Source organism: Zonotrichia albicollis, chromosome 13 (genome assembly GCF_047830755.1).
Source record: "Zonotrichia albicollis isolate bZonAlb1 chromosome 13, bZonAlb1.hap1, whole genome shotgun sequence".
In the NCBI taxonomy this organism is placed as follows: Eukaryota; Metazoa; Chordata; class Aves; order Passeriformes; family Passerellidae; genus Zonotrichia; species Zonotrichia albicollis.
Window position 1 is genome coordinate 9520788 of NC_133831.1, and position 19116 is coordinate 9539903.

The following is a 19116-nucleotide window of genomic DNA, read 5'->3' on the forward strand; positions in this document are numbered from 1 at the left end:
CCTCTTTTTTTAATAAGGATTTTGTAACTATTGTCTGATTTGACTTATAAACAAGTCATTAAATTTTGTCTTAACCTGGCTTGGAATTAATATAAAGACCATTAAGCAGTATTGAGGTAAGTGAAGAGATACTGCTTTCACCTAAGGATGTGGCAAATACAAACCAAGGCATCTTCAGGAGCCCCACAGTTTCTCAGCACCATTTTCCCCATGTTCAGAGAATGAGGGTGGGTTTCATTCCAAGCTGTGTGAGCCAGCTGACACAATGGATATTAAAGGAGACATCAGTGACTGTCCCTAAGCAACCCAGAAGTCTCCCCAGCACAGAGCAGGATGTTTGTGTACACACCTGAACACTCCAAGTGAGAGAGCAGCACATCACATCTCATGCACACAGTTATTCCAACAAGACCAAACCCAGATAGCTTTCTCTTCCAAGAGAGTATGATGCCAAAGCCGAGTCTAATTTACCAGGACCTTACAGCTTATTCTGAGCTCAACAAGAACTGGTTTTATTGGTCAGTGTTTTCAAAATAGTTACCATCATATTTAAGGGAGAAAATCTTGCCCAGGAAAGGCTATAAGCTTCACAAAAGATAACAATTCACAGCATTATAAATACCAGTAACTGTAGTTTAAAAATTACCTTCTAGTCAAGAAAGCCAGACTTCCTACCTTTACTACAGGGTGTCCTCCAGTAGATGCTTTCACTGCTCCTCTGCTTCCTTCTGTTTCATAGTGAGCTCTGTGATGAGTTTTAGGCTGGACTTCTATTTTCAGTTCACACTGCCCATAATGGCTTGGTAAAGGCCAGTCAAGAGGTGGCAATGAAGAAGTGCTGCAATCAAGATAAGGACATGTGGTTACACAAACGGTGCCATCTGGCACAGCACAAAGCCTTCACTGTAAAACACAGACAATGATGTCACTTCCCTAACAAATGATAATCAAACAAGAATAACTATCAGCTTAAAATTGTTATGTGAAAAACAATAGTTTAATTGGTACATTAAAATCTTGAACTAGAATGGAATTTCTTGAGCAAAAGAAAGGTACTCTACGACCTCCCAGTTCCACACTTCCAATGCTACTCTATGCCTTTATAGTCACCTTTTAACCTTAAGTATATCAGCAAGCAAATTCAAATGTGGTTTAGAGGGAACAGTGTAAACTGAATCTGACAGTCATGAAGTTTTAACTCTGCACTGCCTTCCAGCTTGCTGTTTTTGCTTTCCTTTGGCAAGCACTGCATTTTGTCAGCTATCATTAAAATGAACATTATGTGGTCACCCTAAGTTTTAAAAAGCTACTTGTTCTATCTAGCCATAAAGACTTACTGCAGCAGGCAACAGACACAAAGTTGTGTTCAGCTTGTCCACAGACACACCCTTACACACAGTAGCAAGGTCACTCCAGGGAAGAACAAAATACAGTAATAGAAATAACATGGAAGAACCTCAAAGCAATGGTTACCTACCCTTTTTACCTGCACAGATTTCTAATAAGATGAACAGTCAGATTCAAGCCAGTAATTACCTGGCAGAGTAAATTAAATTATGAACATTTAAAAGTGAAAATCTTTTTATCTCTTATGTACCCAAATTTCTCTGTTAAAATAGCTGGTATACATTGAACAGATATGGTACATGAGAGAACTCTGTTAATGCGTCACAGTCTATGCCAATTATTGGGAGCTATTACTGGAAGTTGAATGCTAAATTAAGTCAAGAAAAAAAGTATTTGTTGATCATGACCACTACCCATACAAGTGTCTCAGAGAGATTTACTCCTCCTGCAATTAACCAACAATAATGTGGCACAAGTTGCATCAGACTCACATTATCTTCTGAAAAAATATTTGGCATACTAGGACAAACATGGAGACAAGAAAATAACCAACTCTCAAAATTTTGTCATTCTTTGAAAACAAAAAGAAAATAAAAAGAAAAAAACAGCATAAGTGAGCAAGGAAGAGCACTGTGCACGTGCAGAGGCCTAAAATGCTAAAAAAAAATGCAAGGAATTCCGCAGTAAATGACACAGCTTTTGAGGCTGTACTGCATCAAACAGATGTTTTCTAGAAGCAGCTGGTCTGACAGTTACAGCTGCTTCCCCTTTGATGTTGGATACCCAAACTGTTGTTTCTCTCTGAACATTTTCCTTGCCATCTTTATCCCTGAACTTCTCAGCAGCAATGGATTCTTTACAGGTTTTAGGATACCCTGTCATGCACCTTCCTGCCTTGTAGGGTATCAGTTTTATGTATTTTTCCTTCCACATCATCCTTACACATTTTTTTGACAAATACTATAGAGGTACACATTGAACCAAATCAGTGATCTAACTTGGGTTCATTTTGAAATGTAAATTCTTTAATCCTATTAATTTAACAAAGTCCTAGTTGCCTACACACCTTCAAGCAGAACTAAGGGGTGGGAAACAGAGTGGGAACTTCCTAGCCAGCACTGTCACCTTCCTAGAGTCATAGAAATCCACAAGACTGAACATTAGATCAATTAAAAAACCCAACAGAATACAGTCTACAAACTCTTGGGGTTTTTTGTTCTTTCTTTATAATTCTATGTACAATTCAATATCAAATGAGAAAAATTATGTGAGCCTTTGGGGTACAAGAAGTAACAAACTTGCATATGTTTTGAATACTTTTTCATATGAAGCAATGCTATTTTGTACCAGATGCTGAATATGGGAAAACAGGTCTGAAGCTGCCAGCTTTACTGTGTGTAAGAATCTGTTCTCAAGAAAATATTATTCAGTCTACACTGATAGGTGAGGATCAGCAGTAAAACTGCTAGATTTAACTCACCACAGTTATCAGTTGTCAACTGTGCACTGAGGTTCACTAACTTCTGCTAAATCTCTGATAGTGCAGAACTTCAATTCAATTTATAGTGGTGTATTACTCTTAAAGTATCTGGAACATGTTAAAGAATGAGCAGCTCAGCTGTTTCAGAAATGAACAAGTACTTTTTCTGTTTCTCCCCAGCTTACACAGCATGACAGCTCTGTGTTATTGATAAAGACACGTAACTTTCTATTCAGAACCCAGATCAGCAGCTGGCCATGAGGGGTTTTTCAAGTTATTTTCCAGAAAAAGATTAGGAGAAATAACAACTCATGTTTTAAAGCCCTTCACTTTTCAGTTTTGATGGGGAAGGAACTTGCTTGTAGATATTTCCATGTTTCATTAGTAAATTCTACCCAGTTTGGTGCCAAATCACCAAACTGGGTAGAATTTACTAAGCTTGGGACTTAGAAACTTCTGTGAAAGGCTTTCTCTTTCTTTTTTTTAATTAAAAACCTTATTAGCAATGCAATAACCTACTAGTAAATGACCAAATCACATCAGGACAGGGAAGTCATGAGTGACAGTCATTCTAAAGCTTTCATGAAATCAAATCGTTGCACATTGTTGAAACAGCACCAATCTGTAAACCTACAAATGATCTTCTGGAAATACCAAGGGAGTTTTATAATCTGATTAATGCAAGTCTCAGAAAGCTCATACTCATATCTATCACATCAAGACTAAAGACTTTGGAGAACAGCAGCTATTAAAGGGAACTTAGAGCTAAAGAAAGAACCCCTTGGCAGCATTTTCAGCAGAAACAACAACATTTGAAGGCATCACTTCATTGATTTTATCAGTATTAATCTAACAGATACCTTCTTCTCTGCAACCATTACCTCCAAAACAGAACTGACTGATGAGGAAACAGCTGATGTTCAGTACAAGAACAGCCAAACATGTCCATAGGGATTTGAGCATTCAGAGCTGTAAAAGGCAGGGTGTGCTCATGGCTGACTCTGCCCCTCTGCCATAGGAAGAAGCCTGGGGCAGAAACAGGATTTGCTTTGACTTGGCCCCAGAGCAGCATGTGTGGGACACAAGGAAGAACAAAGCCTATGTTTTGTTATTAACATAATTCAGCATAATTCAGCTTCCACCTGTAGCACTGGTTTTGAACACAGGTGCAACTGACGCAAAAACTCATTTTAGCCACTCTGTATGAAAATGTTCCTACCTCCTTGTAGCTACTAATTCTAGTAGCAGCCTTTCAAAGATACCCCTTAGTACCTCCAGATAGTTGTGAAAGTTCACTGGTTGAGATTCCCAAATCTTCTAGAGAGATACTTTTATTAATTTTTAATACAGCAAAAATAATTTTCCACTTAAAGCTACTCCCCAACATTTCAAAAGAGAAAAAGCTCACTGACCATACAATGGCTATTCCACATTTTTTCCTCATCCCAAGTTTTTGCAGAGATGAACCCACAGTGTATTCTGTGACAAGTCAGTGTTGCAAGACAGCAACCCTGTGAGAATTTCAAATCATAACCATGATCCAATCCTGTGGTTTTCAAGGTCTCTTGTAGAGCCAAGATACTGCTGTGGCTGCTCTTCACTGCCTAGAACAAAGCCATATTCTCCCTGATGGAGAAGTTCTGAAGTTAAGAAATTTGGGGTTATTCCAGCTGCCACAGTGGCCTATCAATAGACTTTATTCATCTGGTTACATTCAAAATACCATTCTGCTCCTGGCAGAACAGTTCACACTGCTGTCACAGTACTGGTACAGTGAACTGCCATGTGGAAATCTCTGTTCCATCATCCCAGAGCAAAGCAGAGAGAGGAATAACAGGTACAGCACTAAGGTCCTGCACTAAACACTACCTGAATTTCCCTGGATTCAGTAATGGTGTGCAAACATTACAGTGATAGCGTTGCTTATTAAAAACTTGAGAGGGTCAAAGTTCCTTTGCTTGTCTCACTTAAGTGGGTTCTTATCTTCAAAGTCAGTCATTTGCAAACATTTTCATTTTAAAGTTTTGCTAGTAGAATAGCTGGTGTTATTTCTATTTATCAGAAAAAGGTGATAAATACTTGGCAGACTAACTTTGTCTATAGAAATCTTGCAATGTGAGTGCAGTTCTTAAAATTAAGACTGAAGGCCCAAGATACTTATGGTAAAAATAGGACATAATTCTGTTCCTCTCTATTCTTTAGACTCCCAAGAGAAAGATTCAAACAAAAGAGACACTTTTCTCAAGCATTCCACTATCTACCACTTTATGTAAACTATTTTTTTTCCTGAATGAGTTAGTTACTTTGTCAGCCATCCTAGTTTTCAGCAGTAAAATACTCTCAAGCTACCATTACATGTCCACCATTAAAATGATTTCTCAGCTGTAAATATGTCTGTTAAAGCCTGTTTGTTCATTACCACTAGGACAGAAAAACTATTTGATGTCCCATCACTTCTCAGTGTCATAGATTAAATGAATGACACAACAGTCTGAAAACAAAGACCAATTTATGTAGTAGTTTTTAAATCAATGTGTAAGTCTCTGTGAATTCCATGAGGGAAGTAAAGGAAACTAGGTCTTATTTCAAGACTTTTGACCATTAATGAATGTTGCCTGGTTATCTTCCAGACACAAAAGCACCATTTGTTGCCATCAAACACCGTGGGGCTAAACAAAGAAAGAAAAACATTAATGACTCATTTAGTTTACTACCCTGCAAATGCCTGTTTGCTTGAGACATAAATTAGATTCTCAAGATGCACTTGAGCAAACCTAAAGGCTACTCTTCCACTAGTCATTCATGTTAAAATAGAAAGTTTAAAGCAAAAGATAATCAAGACTTTTTAGAAGCAAAAATACCAGAACTGCCATGATTTCCAATTGCATCATCAGAGAGCACTTTTCTAACAGCCCCTTGTTACCTGCACCAGGGCTGGCCATGCCTGTGATGGTCCTTAACTCCACAGTACCATAACCAAGGTCAGCACCAGCAATGCTCCTGATCTCTTATGAGCTGTACTTGTAGAGTGAAGTCCTCACCAAAGGGATTGTATTACATCACCTGCTCAGTAAAGATTTCTAGGTGGTCTCTAGACTCTTTTTATTCCCCTTGTTCAAGTAAAAAAAGCACTGTAAAACAGATTTTATGATTATTTTTTTTACTTTCTGGAACTCTTACAACTCAAACTCTAACAGCAAGTATGAAAGAAAGTGATAAAATCAGCACATTTGTGGAAAGTTGGAGTAAAACGCTAGTGGGAAGGTTGGATCTACTATCACTACATTAAGATCCCAGTAAAGGGTTTTTTTAACTGGAGGGGAATGAAAACATGAGACACAGATAAAGCCATCTTACTCATCACCCTGTGGGGAGGCTGGGGGTGAAAGAAAGAGGTATCTTAAACAGCAACAAGGACAACCATGTAATAAATAAAATTACCAAGTTAGTCGCTGAATATTCTGTAAAAAGACCAACTGAGTCTGCCATCACAGCAGGTGAGTGACAGCACCAGCAGCCACCTGCACTATTCCCTCTTCAGAAGCTGCTGCCCAGTTCTCTCACTTGGAGGAAGGAATTGCTGCAGGGGCCCTGCCCAAGCCCCTGCCCACACCTCTCTTGGACAAGGAGCAGAAATGGACTTGGGCCATGTAATACACAGACATTTCTCACATGCCACTGACTGGCAGATTATGAATTTCTGTGACCAAATAACAAGCTGTCATCAAACAAACCAGTTTAGATGGCATGTGAAATATGACTAATGCTCAAAAGCATCTTATACATTTTTAGATTTTCTTAAGCGTTGCACACTTAGTGAAAACAGAAGAATGAGGAAAACATGGTAAGGCCTGACAGATAAAGTAGATAACAGATTTACAAAACTTTAGAGAGCACTCAGAGCAGAAGGTGCTACCTACACATTTCACACCACAGAACAAGGAAGGCAAATCACTCCCCTTCTTCCAGGGGTCAGTTATTACAGCTGGGTGTGTACTTATTTTATCTGCTTGGAATCAATACTGCTGTTTACTTCATGCACTACTTTGTGCTTGACAACACAATCAAGACATTAACAAGTACACTGTTTTTACTATATCTTGTAATTTATACTACAATTAATACAATTGTACATACATTATGGAATAAACACATAAATAACAATTACATAATTCTTTATGACAACTAATATACTCACTTTTGGTCACCATCATCAACTATTTAGAAGCAGAGGACCTTCTTGCATTTCATTTTTATTCATAAAATGTAAGGGTCAACTTAGGTTTATAAGAATCAAAATTACAAAATACAATATGACAGAATGGAAGGTTTTACCTGCTATAGATGCACACTGCCATAGCCCCTGTGGAATAGGTTACAACTGCTAAGTAATTCAACATTTCAACGGGGATACAGCTGCCAGTGCAGCCATTTCCACCAATTCAATAATCAGCCAACATTTTTGGCAGCAAATGCACCCAGCTTAATAGGTTCATGTAGCTTCCTTGTGTATAAGTGTAGTCTTCATTGTCTTCTGTCTGTTTGCCCATCTTATATTTACAAAAATTATTCAGTTCCTTCTTCTAAATAAAGTCGGACATTTGAAAAACTATTTTTACTCTTTAATGAAAACACTAAAATTTCTTTTTATTCAGTTGTACAAGAGGAAACAGGTATGAGCTGTCCATGTTTCAAACCACTTTGTTCACCCCACAGAGCCACAGATCCACAGCCCATGCCTGTTTGTTCATGACATCTAACCCTACAGTAGTGCTCACCTTTTAGGAACAATGTTAGCATACAAGCTAACAAAAATGGCAAGTTAGGACTGCTTAGTATCCTACACAAATATAATACAATTCCAAAATACACAAATAAGTTAAACTAAAACATCATTGTTTTAGTTCGAATGAAAAGACTCTACAAACAGATTGAACACCTATTACTAACAGATGGCAACGGAATTTTAAAAATCCCCAGACTTGAGGACAGTTAAGTTATCTGTTAACACAGTCATTTCAGACCTGGTAGAACAGATCCAGCCAGCAGCTTGGCATCTTTACTGTTAAATTTTACAGTAAACAAAATCCATAATCAGTTATGTGGAAGAACATTAAAAAAGAAGAAAAAAATTTACTTCTATTTACTAAAATCAGTACAATTCTGTGGAGAGTAATTAAAACCTGTGGTTATAAAATTAGGCAAAAAATAACCAAATGGCTGAATAAGAAGCATTGTTTAAATGGATTTAGCTATTAACAAGCCAAGCTGGATGACAATTTCTCAAGAATTTATACAAGCTCTATAACTTGAAAAATCACTGAACTGATCCCTTTAAAAAGTGGAAAGGGGGGGAACTTTTTCACTCAATTAAAGCAGTTCCCTCTTCTGAGTCTCCACAAATCATCCTGCTAGCACATGACAGGACTGCAAAAGGAAAAGACCTATTTAATTCTATCATGGATGGTGGAAATACCTTGGAACTACAGCCCAAACATCCATTCTTTCAGGATGACTTTCAGCATGCCATACAATTTTTTTTCTTTATTCTATTTCTAGAATTTATGAGCCCAAAGAAGTAAATCGACACAAAAGCAAATAAACTCCCTACCTCTTTTGTGACCTCCCAGTTTTATAAAATCATGTAAGTCAGGTTTCCCTAGCTATATTAACATGTCAAGTGCTCAGATTAGATGGAACTACAAAGCATGTACAAAATCCACAGACATTTAATTCAGCTGGGCCCTGTGCATATACCCAAACTTTACTTAAATAAAACTAATCCTATTTACAATGATCTACTGTGTTTTTAAAGATGAAGGGTATTTGGTATCTCAACTTGTTTTTTCCTAATTATAGCATCCTTCTGCCTTCAACAAGTTTTCTTTAAGAAGTCTTAATGCATCACTGAAAAACAAGGGCATTTGTATGTCTATTTAAGATGCACAGGAGGGAAAGGCCAGGAAGGAGCCACTCTGCAATCACTCACCGGAATATGGGAGTGTGACCAGGCTTCGGCTTGTTCCAAGTAAAGTGCGAAGGAACAGAAAGGAATTGGTCTCCGGGCAAGTCTTTTTTCAAGGTGTGCTGGGATCCAGAGCAATCATCCACCGCAGTTTCAAGGGATGATGACAAGTTACCTTGCTCTTCAGGACAGATATCTATTTTTCCAGATAAAGTGGCAGTCTGATCCTCTGAGGTCTTTCTGGTTTTTAGAGGAATATCAGTCTCTGTACAACACTGAAATGGTGAAAGCCCAGAGTTAAGGCCTTGTACATTATGAATGGAAGTGTTCAGCCACGTGTCTTCTGTTATGCTTCCTCTGGGAGAATGGCCGGGGGATGGAGTTGGAGAATGGTGAGGAGAGAGAGAACCAGCATAGCAAATCTCAGCACTGGAGTGGCGGCGCTTCCCACAGGGGGACGTAGGTCTGGATGAGGGCCTTGATGTTGGTCTGGGGCTCAGCCAATTTTCATCTGTAATACTAGTTCTAGGAGAGTGACAGGGAGACTGTCTGGGGGACAGGGCATGCCCAAAGCCATAAGGCTGCTGCCACAATTCATCGCTGGGACCTCTGGGAGAACCACCAGGAGATGCCAAAGGAGAGCCAAGGGTAAATCGAGCAGCTGCTTCATTCAGCTCTGAGTCTACATCATCATACACATGGGAAATGGATTCACAAGAGGAAGCATCTGAAAACCAACTCCTGGATGAAATGCTGCTGGCAGGGCTGGGACTAAGGGATGATTCCCTGTACGATGGCTCAAGAGGAAGATAGAGATGGTCCCGGGAAGGCCTTTCCATATACTCATTTTCTGTGCCATTTGTGTGTAATTCATCTTCACTGGCCTCAATCCCCTGGTGACAGTTGGGTGAAATCGATGTGATTTGAATGCTGGGGCACTCGAAGGGTTTGGGTCCACCTAGTGGACTGTACTTGGATTCTGGGACCTCACAAGTGCCTTCATAGTTCTTGTGACTCTGAAATCTTGTAGGAGAGGAGTGAGACTGCAGTCCATGGCGAGGAATACAAATTGGCTGGTTGACAGAGGATGATGGCTGCTCTACATTAAAGATGTATATGGATGCACAGTCATCTGACTCAAGATCTGAAAACGAAATTAAAAAAGATAAAAAAAGTAGTAAGAGTCAGAATGCAATACTTGGATAAATGCCATAAACAAAATCCTTTGCTTCCCAGACTCTTATCAACATCCTAGACATTTGCCATTACACTAGTTACACAAAATAAAGCTAATTCTTAATTTTAAGTTTTCCCCAGTCTATTTTACAACTAAATATGACTACAGTATGATTTTCTATCATACATCCTGTTTTCAATCAGATTTCACAGTTTATACACATCTTCATAAAGAAATTATAATGCAATCAGAAAAATGGGTTAAAATCCTGAAAGGATCTAAGCTTGAACACTGAATTGAAACTTCATCTTTCATAATTGTATTCCACTTATAATTAAACATTTTTAATCCAAAATCATTAACAGTTTGTCTTTTTGACACAAATAGGATGAAGGTACTTTCTGCAAGTCCTGTCAATACTTACAAGCACCAGAACATCACATCCATAATATTGATCTGCTTTAACAATAGAAAGCATTTTACAGTGACTCAAGCTTGAATGAAGATTATGAGCTACTAAAAACATTCAACCAAAGGAGGCCTAACAAGGAATATTATTAGAGATACTATGAAGAATTTTATTCCTAAGATATATTTTTTGTAGGTTAGAAAACTCTCAAGTGCCTATGCTGAATAGCATTTTTCAGTGCAGTTGCATCAAGTTTGAGCACAAGTTGTTCAGCAAAATAAGTCAAAACAAAATATTCTCAGACCTCACTAACTTATCCAAAACACAGGAAATATTCCAAAGAAAAACAAGCAATTGAGAAGGAGTACAAGTCCCGTTATCAAAATCAGCAACTTTCTCTCACAGAACTGAAGCAGATTTTCTTGCCCCATTTCTCAATATTAAATTCACTGCCAATAGGAGACATTTGTCTGAAACAAAAGTAAAAATACAACTGGTTTTTTTCATATTTTGTAGATTTGTGATTCCACTCGTTTCTTTTCACTTGTAAATGGGGTCTTCACTCTTCAATTTTCCACAAATCCAAGCTAGATGACATAAATTGTATCTCCAAGTATTAGCTCTTTAAATAATTATTTTTATCCTGAATACCAGCAGACTAATAACATTTGTTTTAAAATAAATGTATTCTGTCTCACAATCAGTTAAAATATCCAGACTGGAAGCTATGTATTTTAGACCTTTACATGACAAAAAATTAGTTTGTTAATTAACTCAGTCTATTTCATTAATAGCAATCAGCTTAAAATTAACTAAAACAGAAACAAAACATCAGCTCCTCAGAGACAGGGAAGCATTTTCAAATGAAGAGAAAGCACATTGTTACCAAGGAATGGACTACACTCCTCAGACTTCACAAAAAAAAACCAAAAAGAAAAGGCTGAAGGTTCATGAGCAGGGAATAACTCTATAAGGAATCTATTAAAGAAGGCATACATTGCATTTAAGGAGTACTTAGCAATATTATAAACACTGCATGATTTTACACATATTATAGTTATGTATGACAATTATCCATATTATATATCATAACTACTACTATATGCGTTAAGAGCACAGAAAATCAGCATAGGGTGATTTCTAAATATGCACACACTGAAAGAATCAGAATTCTCAGGAAGGGCTACTGCACATATCACACACAATTAACACAAGCTCACTATCAGAACTGCATTTCCCTAGGGTATTCTTTCACTAGGGTAACAATCATTTTTTAAAACTTTACTTGAGGGCGTTTCTTTTTGCTGTTTTCCATCACAAAACATGAAATGCAGACAGTATTGGTTCTAGGTTTTCCACATTTATTGGTGTATTAACGTGCAAGATCACAGATATGTTTCCTAACTCAGTATTAATAAAAGCATAGATCTAGGGAAGAAAAAGGCAATCCTATGAAGGCTATAATCTACCTTATCAAAACTTAGAAATAAAACAGTTACAGCCACAGAACTTCTAAAATTATTATTATTATTATTATTACTATTATTATTATTACTACTACTACTACTAATGTTTTAGAAAAACAGCAGTTGGAAGTCTTCAAGCCCTGTGTGTAACCATTTACTGTCATTAATTGTTTTAGGAACAGTAGCAGCACATTGTTTGCACTAAACCTCTCACCATTGCAAAGAGCCTTATTCCTCTTGCACCAATAATCAAGAAATCTTAAAATATTTAAGACAATTTCTCTACTTTCAGTGTCACGGGGATTTTCAAAAAGCAGATGTACATTGAGAATTTAATTTGCACAATGCTGAGGTGGAGAGATCAGACTAGCACAGAATGACCAGCACCAGCTGGGAAGAACAGGGGCAGGGATGGAGCAGACAGGAGCCAGAACTTTTGGGACTCAGGTTTCTGTGGTCCCTGTCCTGAGTTTGGCTGTGCTGACTGTTACCCCTCCCCAGCTGCACACACAAAACAGGAAGCAAGAAACTTAATGAATATCCCATCCCAAAAGCACACTTAACACTGTGAACACAACACAGTTTGAAGTCTAAATCACCCACATAATTTTCAGACTCAATTGATAAACATGTAGATTTATTTCAGTCTGTGCACACAAATCCTCCCCCTTACAGTTCATGTGTTTAAATAACCTGCTAGGTGCTCACAAAAAGGACAACACTAAGACCTTCACAAATCATGTCATTAATTCTACTAGATTATTTACCAGAAATTATTTTTGTCCTAATAAAGATTGCAGAGAATCCAATCTGAAAGAGCCCTCTAACCTATCTTAAGGAACTAGTAAACATACAAACACAAACATACAACTAGGGGGAGGGGGAAAAGAAAGAATGGAAAAAACTTTGTTGATAACCCTTAAAAGAGAAAGCAGTGAGAACAGCACAAAACAAATCCAACACAGGGCTTCAAGAAGCAGAGGGCAAACAAACAAAGGGAAGTCTCACAATAGGCAAGTGTAAGGAAAAGAGTTATGGAGAAGCCCCAGGGAAAAAAAATGGAGTTCTGGAAATCTGGTTACTTCATAGGAGAGCTATTACATGCAAATAATCCTGTTGGGGGGGGAAAGACAACAAAGAAGTTGGCCAAGTCATGAAGCCTTCACTGACCATAAAATATATGAAAGCACTCAAGAAACTGGGGCAGCCTATGAAGGCAGAGCACAAAAACTACCACAAGCACATGGGGGCAAGAATACAAAACAGACACAGCAAAATACATAGACCAAGAAAAGTAGTGCCATTCACCTCAAATCCCTTCATGCCACTGAACAGGCAGGTGTACTAAATGCTTTTGCTTTGGTAAGGACAACAGAATAAACTGCTAATAAAGATAAGAGCAATGCAGAGTAAAGAAAACTGGACTCAATAAAAGGTTAAAAAATAATGAAGGATTATGGGCCAATAAGTTCAACTTCAGTTTTAGAAGTAGTATTAATAGTTTATTTGTTCCAGTAAGCATTTTAAAGGAGACAAAGAAACAAAACAAGTCACTGTTTCCTAAGAACAAACCACGTCAAACACATTTTCTTTTACAATCAAAGGAGATCTTCTGGACAAATGGCATAGAAAGAAACTCAGCTTTGTTTTTACTTACTAAGACTTTTACCACTGAGAAGCACAGAGAAGCCATGAGTCTTTACAAATTTACTGGAGTCTTCCTCCCCACCCTGCTGAGATCAGGTTCACTACTGAGGGATCACAAAAATGAGCAGATGCTCTATATTCACAGTGTATAAGCTAAATAAAGCTGCAGACTTCCATTGCAATCTCACATCAGGCGTGTGTCATCCACTGTCAATGAGAACCAGAAGGTTGCTCATTCTGAATGTACATTTGCTACTGTCTGGAAACAGCCTCGTGTACAGAAGCTCCTGTTCAGCATTAAAACAATGCTGGCTCATCCCTTACTAAGCTGCTAACTACACTTCAACATAAGCTGTCTAACTGGGGAATATAATTCAATAATATCCAGAACAACTGCTTCTAAAGTACATTTTGCTTGCTACTTGCTGTATCAGAGTGCACATTCAGGACCAGCAATGCTTGCCCACCAGTTGTTCACTCCCCAGTGCTGTACTGGCACATGCACATGTGCAGCTGTGCACTCAGCCAGATTTCTCCAGAGAAGGAAGGTCAATTACTATCAAATGTCTGAACACGAGCCCTGTGCCAGAATTACCCAAATTGTTTTATTATTCTAAGTTTATAAGCCCATAAACAAACATTTTCAGACAACAGGAGTTGCTACAAGGTACGAAGAAAGTGCAACTTGACCTAGGTTTTATAAAACTACTACTGTGAAAACAGGATCAGCAATCGAGTCCTTTAAATAGCATGAGGAAAGACCTGAACACTGACACAGACATCATGTGTGCTCTCAGGCAAGTCTGTCTCACTTACAAGCTTCAAAAAGAGTGACCAACTCTTCTGTTTTCCACTTCTGTCATGACAGTTACCATTATCTCTTTCTGAACACAATGGTTACAAAAATATTTGTAAAAAGGAACAAAAAGCATATGTGGCTGGTTTTTTTTTTCATTACTCTGCAGGTTTGCACAAGTTTATATATTTTTTGGGATGAAAGAAGAGTCTTAATCTTCACAGGGAACACAAAATAGTCAATAATCAATAGTTTTTATTTTGTGTACTTAAAAACACGATTGATGAGAGTTCTTGGTATACTATTGCACTAAAGCTCTATAATTGGATATTTAACTCCAGTTTTCCATTACAAGCTATCAATTCCCCAGAAACACTTCCTACAAGCTTAAACATCAGCTTAAAAAAATCCCACAAGCCCATAGTGAAACATAGCAATGTATTAGTTTATAAGGAGTACAACTGACTAGCAAGCCAAATATGGTACTGAAAAAGAATAAATTGTGAAAAAAAAATTAAGGTAGCAGGGTGGAGTAGGGGGAAACATCCTTCTAGACCAAAGTTAGCAATACATGAAGCAGTACTGCAAGTTTAAGTTTTCAGAAAGTGATGATTTACAACTCTCATTTTACGAAGCAGTTTACTCTCTTTGATGGTTTTGTGCTCTGTTTCATGGTCATGTCAGATTACTCAAAAAAAGATAAAAATGAACTTTACTTTTGTCAGTCGTGTATGCCAGAAGCTGTTCTGTTGTGCCAGTCACAATTTCACTCATTTTCTTTTGTTAAGCAAGTATACTGGAAATGTAGAAGAAAAAGAACCTTCTCAACAGTGGGAGCTCATCAAGGAGTCTTTTCCAATTCTAATCTGGATAAGAATTCATTATCCTTTGTAGAAATACAGAAGAATAAAGAAGCTGCAGTAGTTTAAGCAGTTTAAACAAGAAAAGAATCCAGCATATCAAATGTTTACAACTGACACTGACTAAAATAAGAACATACTGGCTCTCGGGGTGTAACTAAGGTTTTTTGAGCAACAACCACCCTCCCACACACCTTCACACACCAAGGGGGAGGGGAACTGAGAAGAGATGTTCTTTTAACACAGATGATTTTGGTAATCATATTTACAGTGCACTAACACCTGTATATGTACAACTGACAGAATGGCAAGCTTTAGGACATGGGAGGAAACAAGCAACCAGGACAGGAACTGCAGGTGTTCACTATCAAATAAAAACGTAACATGCAACTAAACAAACCCTTAGGCCACAGCCTGGTACGCATTTAAACTAGAACTGCTGTCTTAGTGTACATCCAGCTTCACACTGAAGTAATGAAATTACACTTCAAATAGGGAAAGAACAGCTTTGAGCTACATTGCTAACAGGTTATGTACAAGGCAGGTAAAGAATTCCACTTGTAACTGTAAGATTCAACAAGAATTAGTCACTCTAAGTTCAGCTGCAAAACAGAAAATAACAACCGGATGCGCTCAGCAGTGTTTGTACCTGGCCTTCTCCAGCTCTCCTGCCATCATCTCTGGTTGATATGAAGCATGTCTTTAAATGACAACTTTTTATATAAAGCCTTTGGTTGAGTACTTAAGGATTATTCATTAATACTCATAAGAGGTTAAAAAAATCTGCTTCTTGCTTTAGAAGCCTCCAAGTTCTGTGGACTCCTCTATTTTTAATCTGTGGCTATATCATTCAAGAACATGGTACTTCACTGCATAATAACCTTGTAGACAAAACAGAAGCTGCTGCCCTCCAGACTGATGAAGCCTCATTTGTCATTCACTGTCAGATCAAAGGTAATCTTAGCACGACCCAGGAGTTCAGAGACATTAGTGTACAGCCTTTTGGAACAGCACAGTGCATGGGCACAGCAGGTACTATCACACAGCATGAGCAGCCATCTGACACTGCTGCTCTGAAGATGAACTCTCTTATTCTATGATCAGCTGTTAGAGTCTGCAAAAGGACTGCAGCCCTGCAGCCCCAGAGCATTTCAGATGTGTAGATGTGAGACCTGAGAGAAGCCTGATCACTCCCAAACTGGTGTGCTGTGCCTGACCCACTGGAAATAGACTGAGCATAAAGGTAAATGAGAAGATCAGGCAAATACTGAGTGAAGGGAACAAGGGAATTAATTGTGGGCTGTAATTGCCAGCAGGCCAGGTTTGCCTAGAGTCTTGCTGCTGTGGGCCAATTTACCATGCACAACTCTTCCTTTGTGGGGGCAAAACCAACAGGCTCCATGGAAAGGCTCTCCAGTTATTCAAACAGAATGAACTGAAATCCTCACCTAATTCCTACATGGATGCCTTTACCACCAACTGCCTTCTAACACGACCTTGCTCACAGCAACCTGCTGCTCTGTACAGAGACACTGCCAGTTCACTGCTCCAGTCCTGAAGCAAGCACTGAGCAGAAACCAAGCTTGCAAAATCAGAAGGTGTTAAGAAGGGCTGTATCAAAGAAAACAGACAGGAGCGTGCAAGAAAATTTGTATTTTAGTTGACAGGAGAGTTCGGTGACACAGAGCAGGGTCTTTGTGCAAACTGGTAGAAAAGGAGAGCAGCAAGCCAAGGCAAGGCAAGGAATGAGGAGCAGTCACACGGTGGAGGGGAGACTGAAATAGGGGCATCCCCTTTCTGATTATCAACAGAGCATGACACAGAGATTAGAACTGGTATCAATAATATCTGAACAAACTCTTTGGGAACTCTTCACACCTCAGCCAAATTACACTGCACTGCTGCAGCTGTCTGCATGGCAGAGGGCAAACCCTTCCACAGCAAGCACTCCTACCACACAGTTAACTCAGTATTTCAAACCATCAATTATTACAACTTTTCACCAATATTATAATGCAGTGGACTTCAGGTGCATTAAACTCACAGGCTGTGTACATCAACTGTAATGAGCCAGAATGACAATTTGAAACTGCCTTGGTTTCCCATCTGCTCACATGAATGTAGAATCAGAAACACCTTGAATTCACTTTGCTAGATTGATACAGTAAAAGGCAGAAACATGAATCAGCCAAATGAAAAAGAGGAGGCTGAAGCTCAGCACATATACCATTTTTCTCTGCAAGGTTGAGAATGACACCCCAAAATGTAGAGACGGTGATATTAGCCACATGTAACTTTGCATCTCTTCCCAGAGTCCTAAATGGCTTGTGTTTATTCCAGCAGGACTGGAGGCATCACCTCATACTGTACATCAGCCTAACTCCTGCCCCCAACACAAAAAGCTTGGAAATCTGAAGGACAGCAGCATTTGCTCTCAAAAGACTAAACATGACAAATTGCACTGATGAAACACAGAGACCTACATCAGTTAAAGAAGCTGTGCAAAATACAAAATATTGACAGATTTTCTTAGTAGTTCTTTGGATTAAATAATGTATTTCCTTATGGCCTTGTTGTTTGAATACAGTTATCCCAAATGACACTATTAAAGCCTTTTGTAATCAGTTACTGAATCTCCTCCTTCGTGTCCTTGACTTCGGGAACAACTTCTAGAAAGCATCCAAAGACACACATGAGCAGCTATACAGCCCTGCAGATATTAGTACAGGCCATTATGCAGCCATCAAAGCAATGAATCATTCTCACTAACAGTTAATAAATGCAACACGACTGGATTGGCAGTTTGTCATTCTGTCACACTTTCATTTTGGCTATGAAGACACAGAGGGCTACTCTGTACAACAACTTGAGTTAAAAGGTGACAGCTTCTGCCCCGGCCCAACAACAGTCAGGGACAATTTCACTCCCTCTCTAGCACAGAGCAAATACTACCTCTCTGAAAGTATGTGTAAGTCATCCTTCCATTTTTCCCAAAACCATTAAAAACATTAAAATGTGGGATTAAAAAACCATTTCTCACAGCATTTGTTCCCAAAAAAGCAATGTTAGCAGCCATTAAACCATGAAGATTCTCATTAACTCTATCAACCTGCTAAAAAAAACCCAGAAAACACCAGAAATATAAAATTCTCCATTGAAGAATTTTTTCTATATTAAAAATATTTCTCACTTTTAGAAGTGATGACTAATCTTCACAGTGCAGCCTGAGAGACCATTTTTAAGCATGCAATTCCTATTAACTTAAATATTAATAAAAATATGATACAATATTTTTGGTATTCATAAATTAGCTCTAAGTACTTGCTCATGTTTTTATCTCCAAACATCTTTCATGCAACCTCAAATGAAGTTTTTGTTTCTGCTTTAAAAAACCCACCAAAATCATCACACAATACCAAATCAAACCACACACCGAATTCTATTTTCATGACTTTACTGCTGAAAGGTCATGGGTTTGTAGTCAGATCTCCAGAAAGTTCATTCTTCTCTCTTCCACCAGACCTGCAGAGCTTTAGATTCGAATTCATCTTCCCTGAATGACTTTGAACAGTTCTAGGATTTTTTAATGTTCCCTTTTGCCAGTATTTCACAAGAACACTCACAGATGGGTGTACTAAAGGTAGAAGAGAACGCTGCCTTCTTCATAAGCTTGCTCAGTTTTACTGAGCCTTACTGATCCTTTCACTCATCTTGAATTCCACTGTCATCCGAGCCCACATGGCATGCCTGGACAAATGCAAGGACTTGGATGTTGCTGTACTGGCTGGGCTCCCTGCCAAGGCTGCTCCACGTACTTCCCTGGCCCACTAGGGCAGCTTGAGGCAACAGCTCCCGTATTTACGTTATTGCTGGGAACGGCCAAACTGCTGCTTGCTATGGACCCAGGCCCATCTACTCCAATTTATTCTCTCTCATTCACAGCAACATCACAGAGCTGCCTGCACTTCA

The 19116-nt window shown here is 38.6% G+C and overlaps 1 protein-coding gene across 2 annotated transcripts in view; it reads right to left on the reverse strand.

The window, feature by feature from the left end:
• Positions 1 to 19116, reverse strand: part of NFATC3 (nuclear factor of activated T cells 3) — a 65462-nt gene that overhangs the window by 39799 nt on the left and 6547 nt on the right. For both annotated transcript variants that reach the window (XM_074551016.1, XM_074551015.1), the window contains exons 2-3: positions 8817 to 9936; positions 676 to 838 (exon numbers count right to left, since the gene is read on the reverse strand). In XM_074551016.1, the coding sequence (XP_074407117.1) occupies positions 676 to 838; positions 8817 to 9936 (1283 nt within the window). The remainder of the gene's footprint in view (positions 1 to 675; positions 839 to 8816; positions 9937 to 19116) is intronic.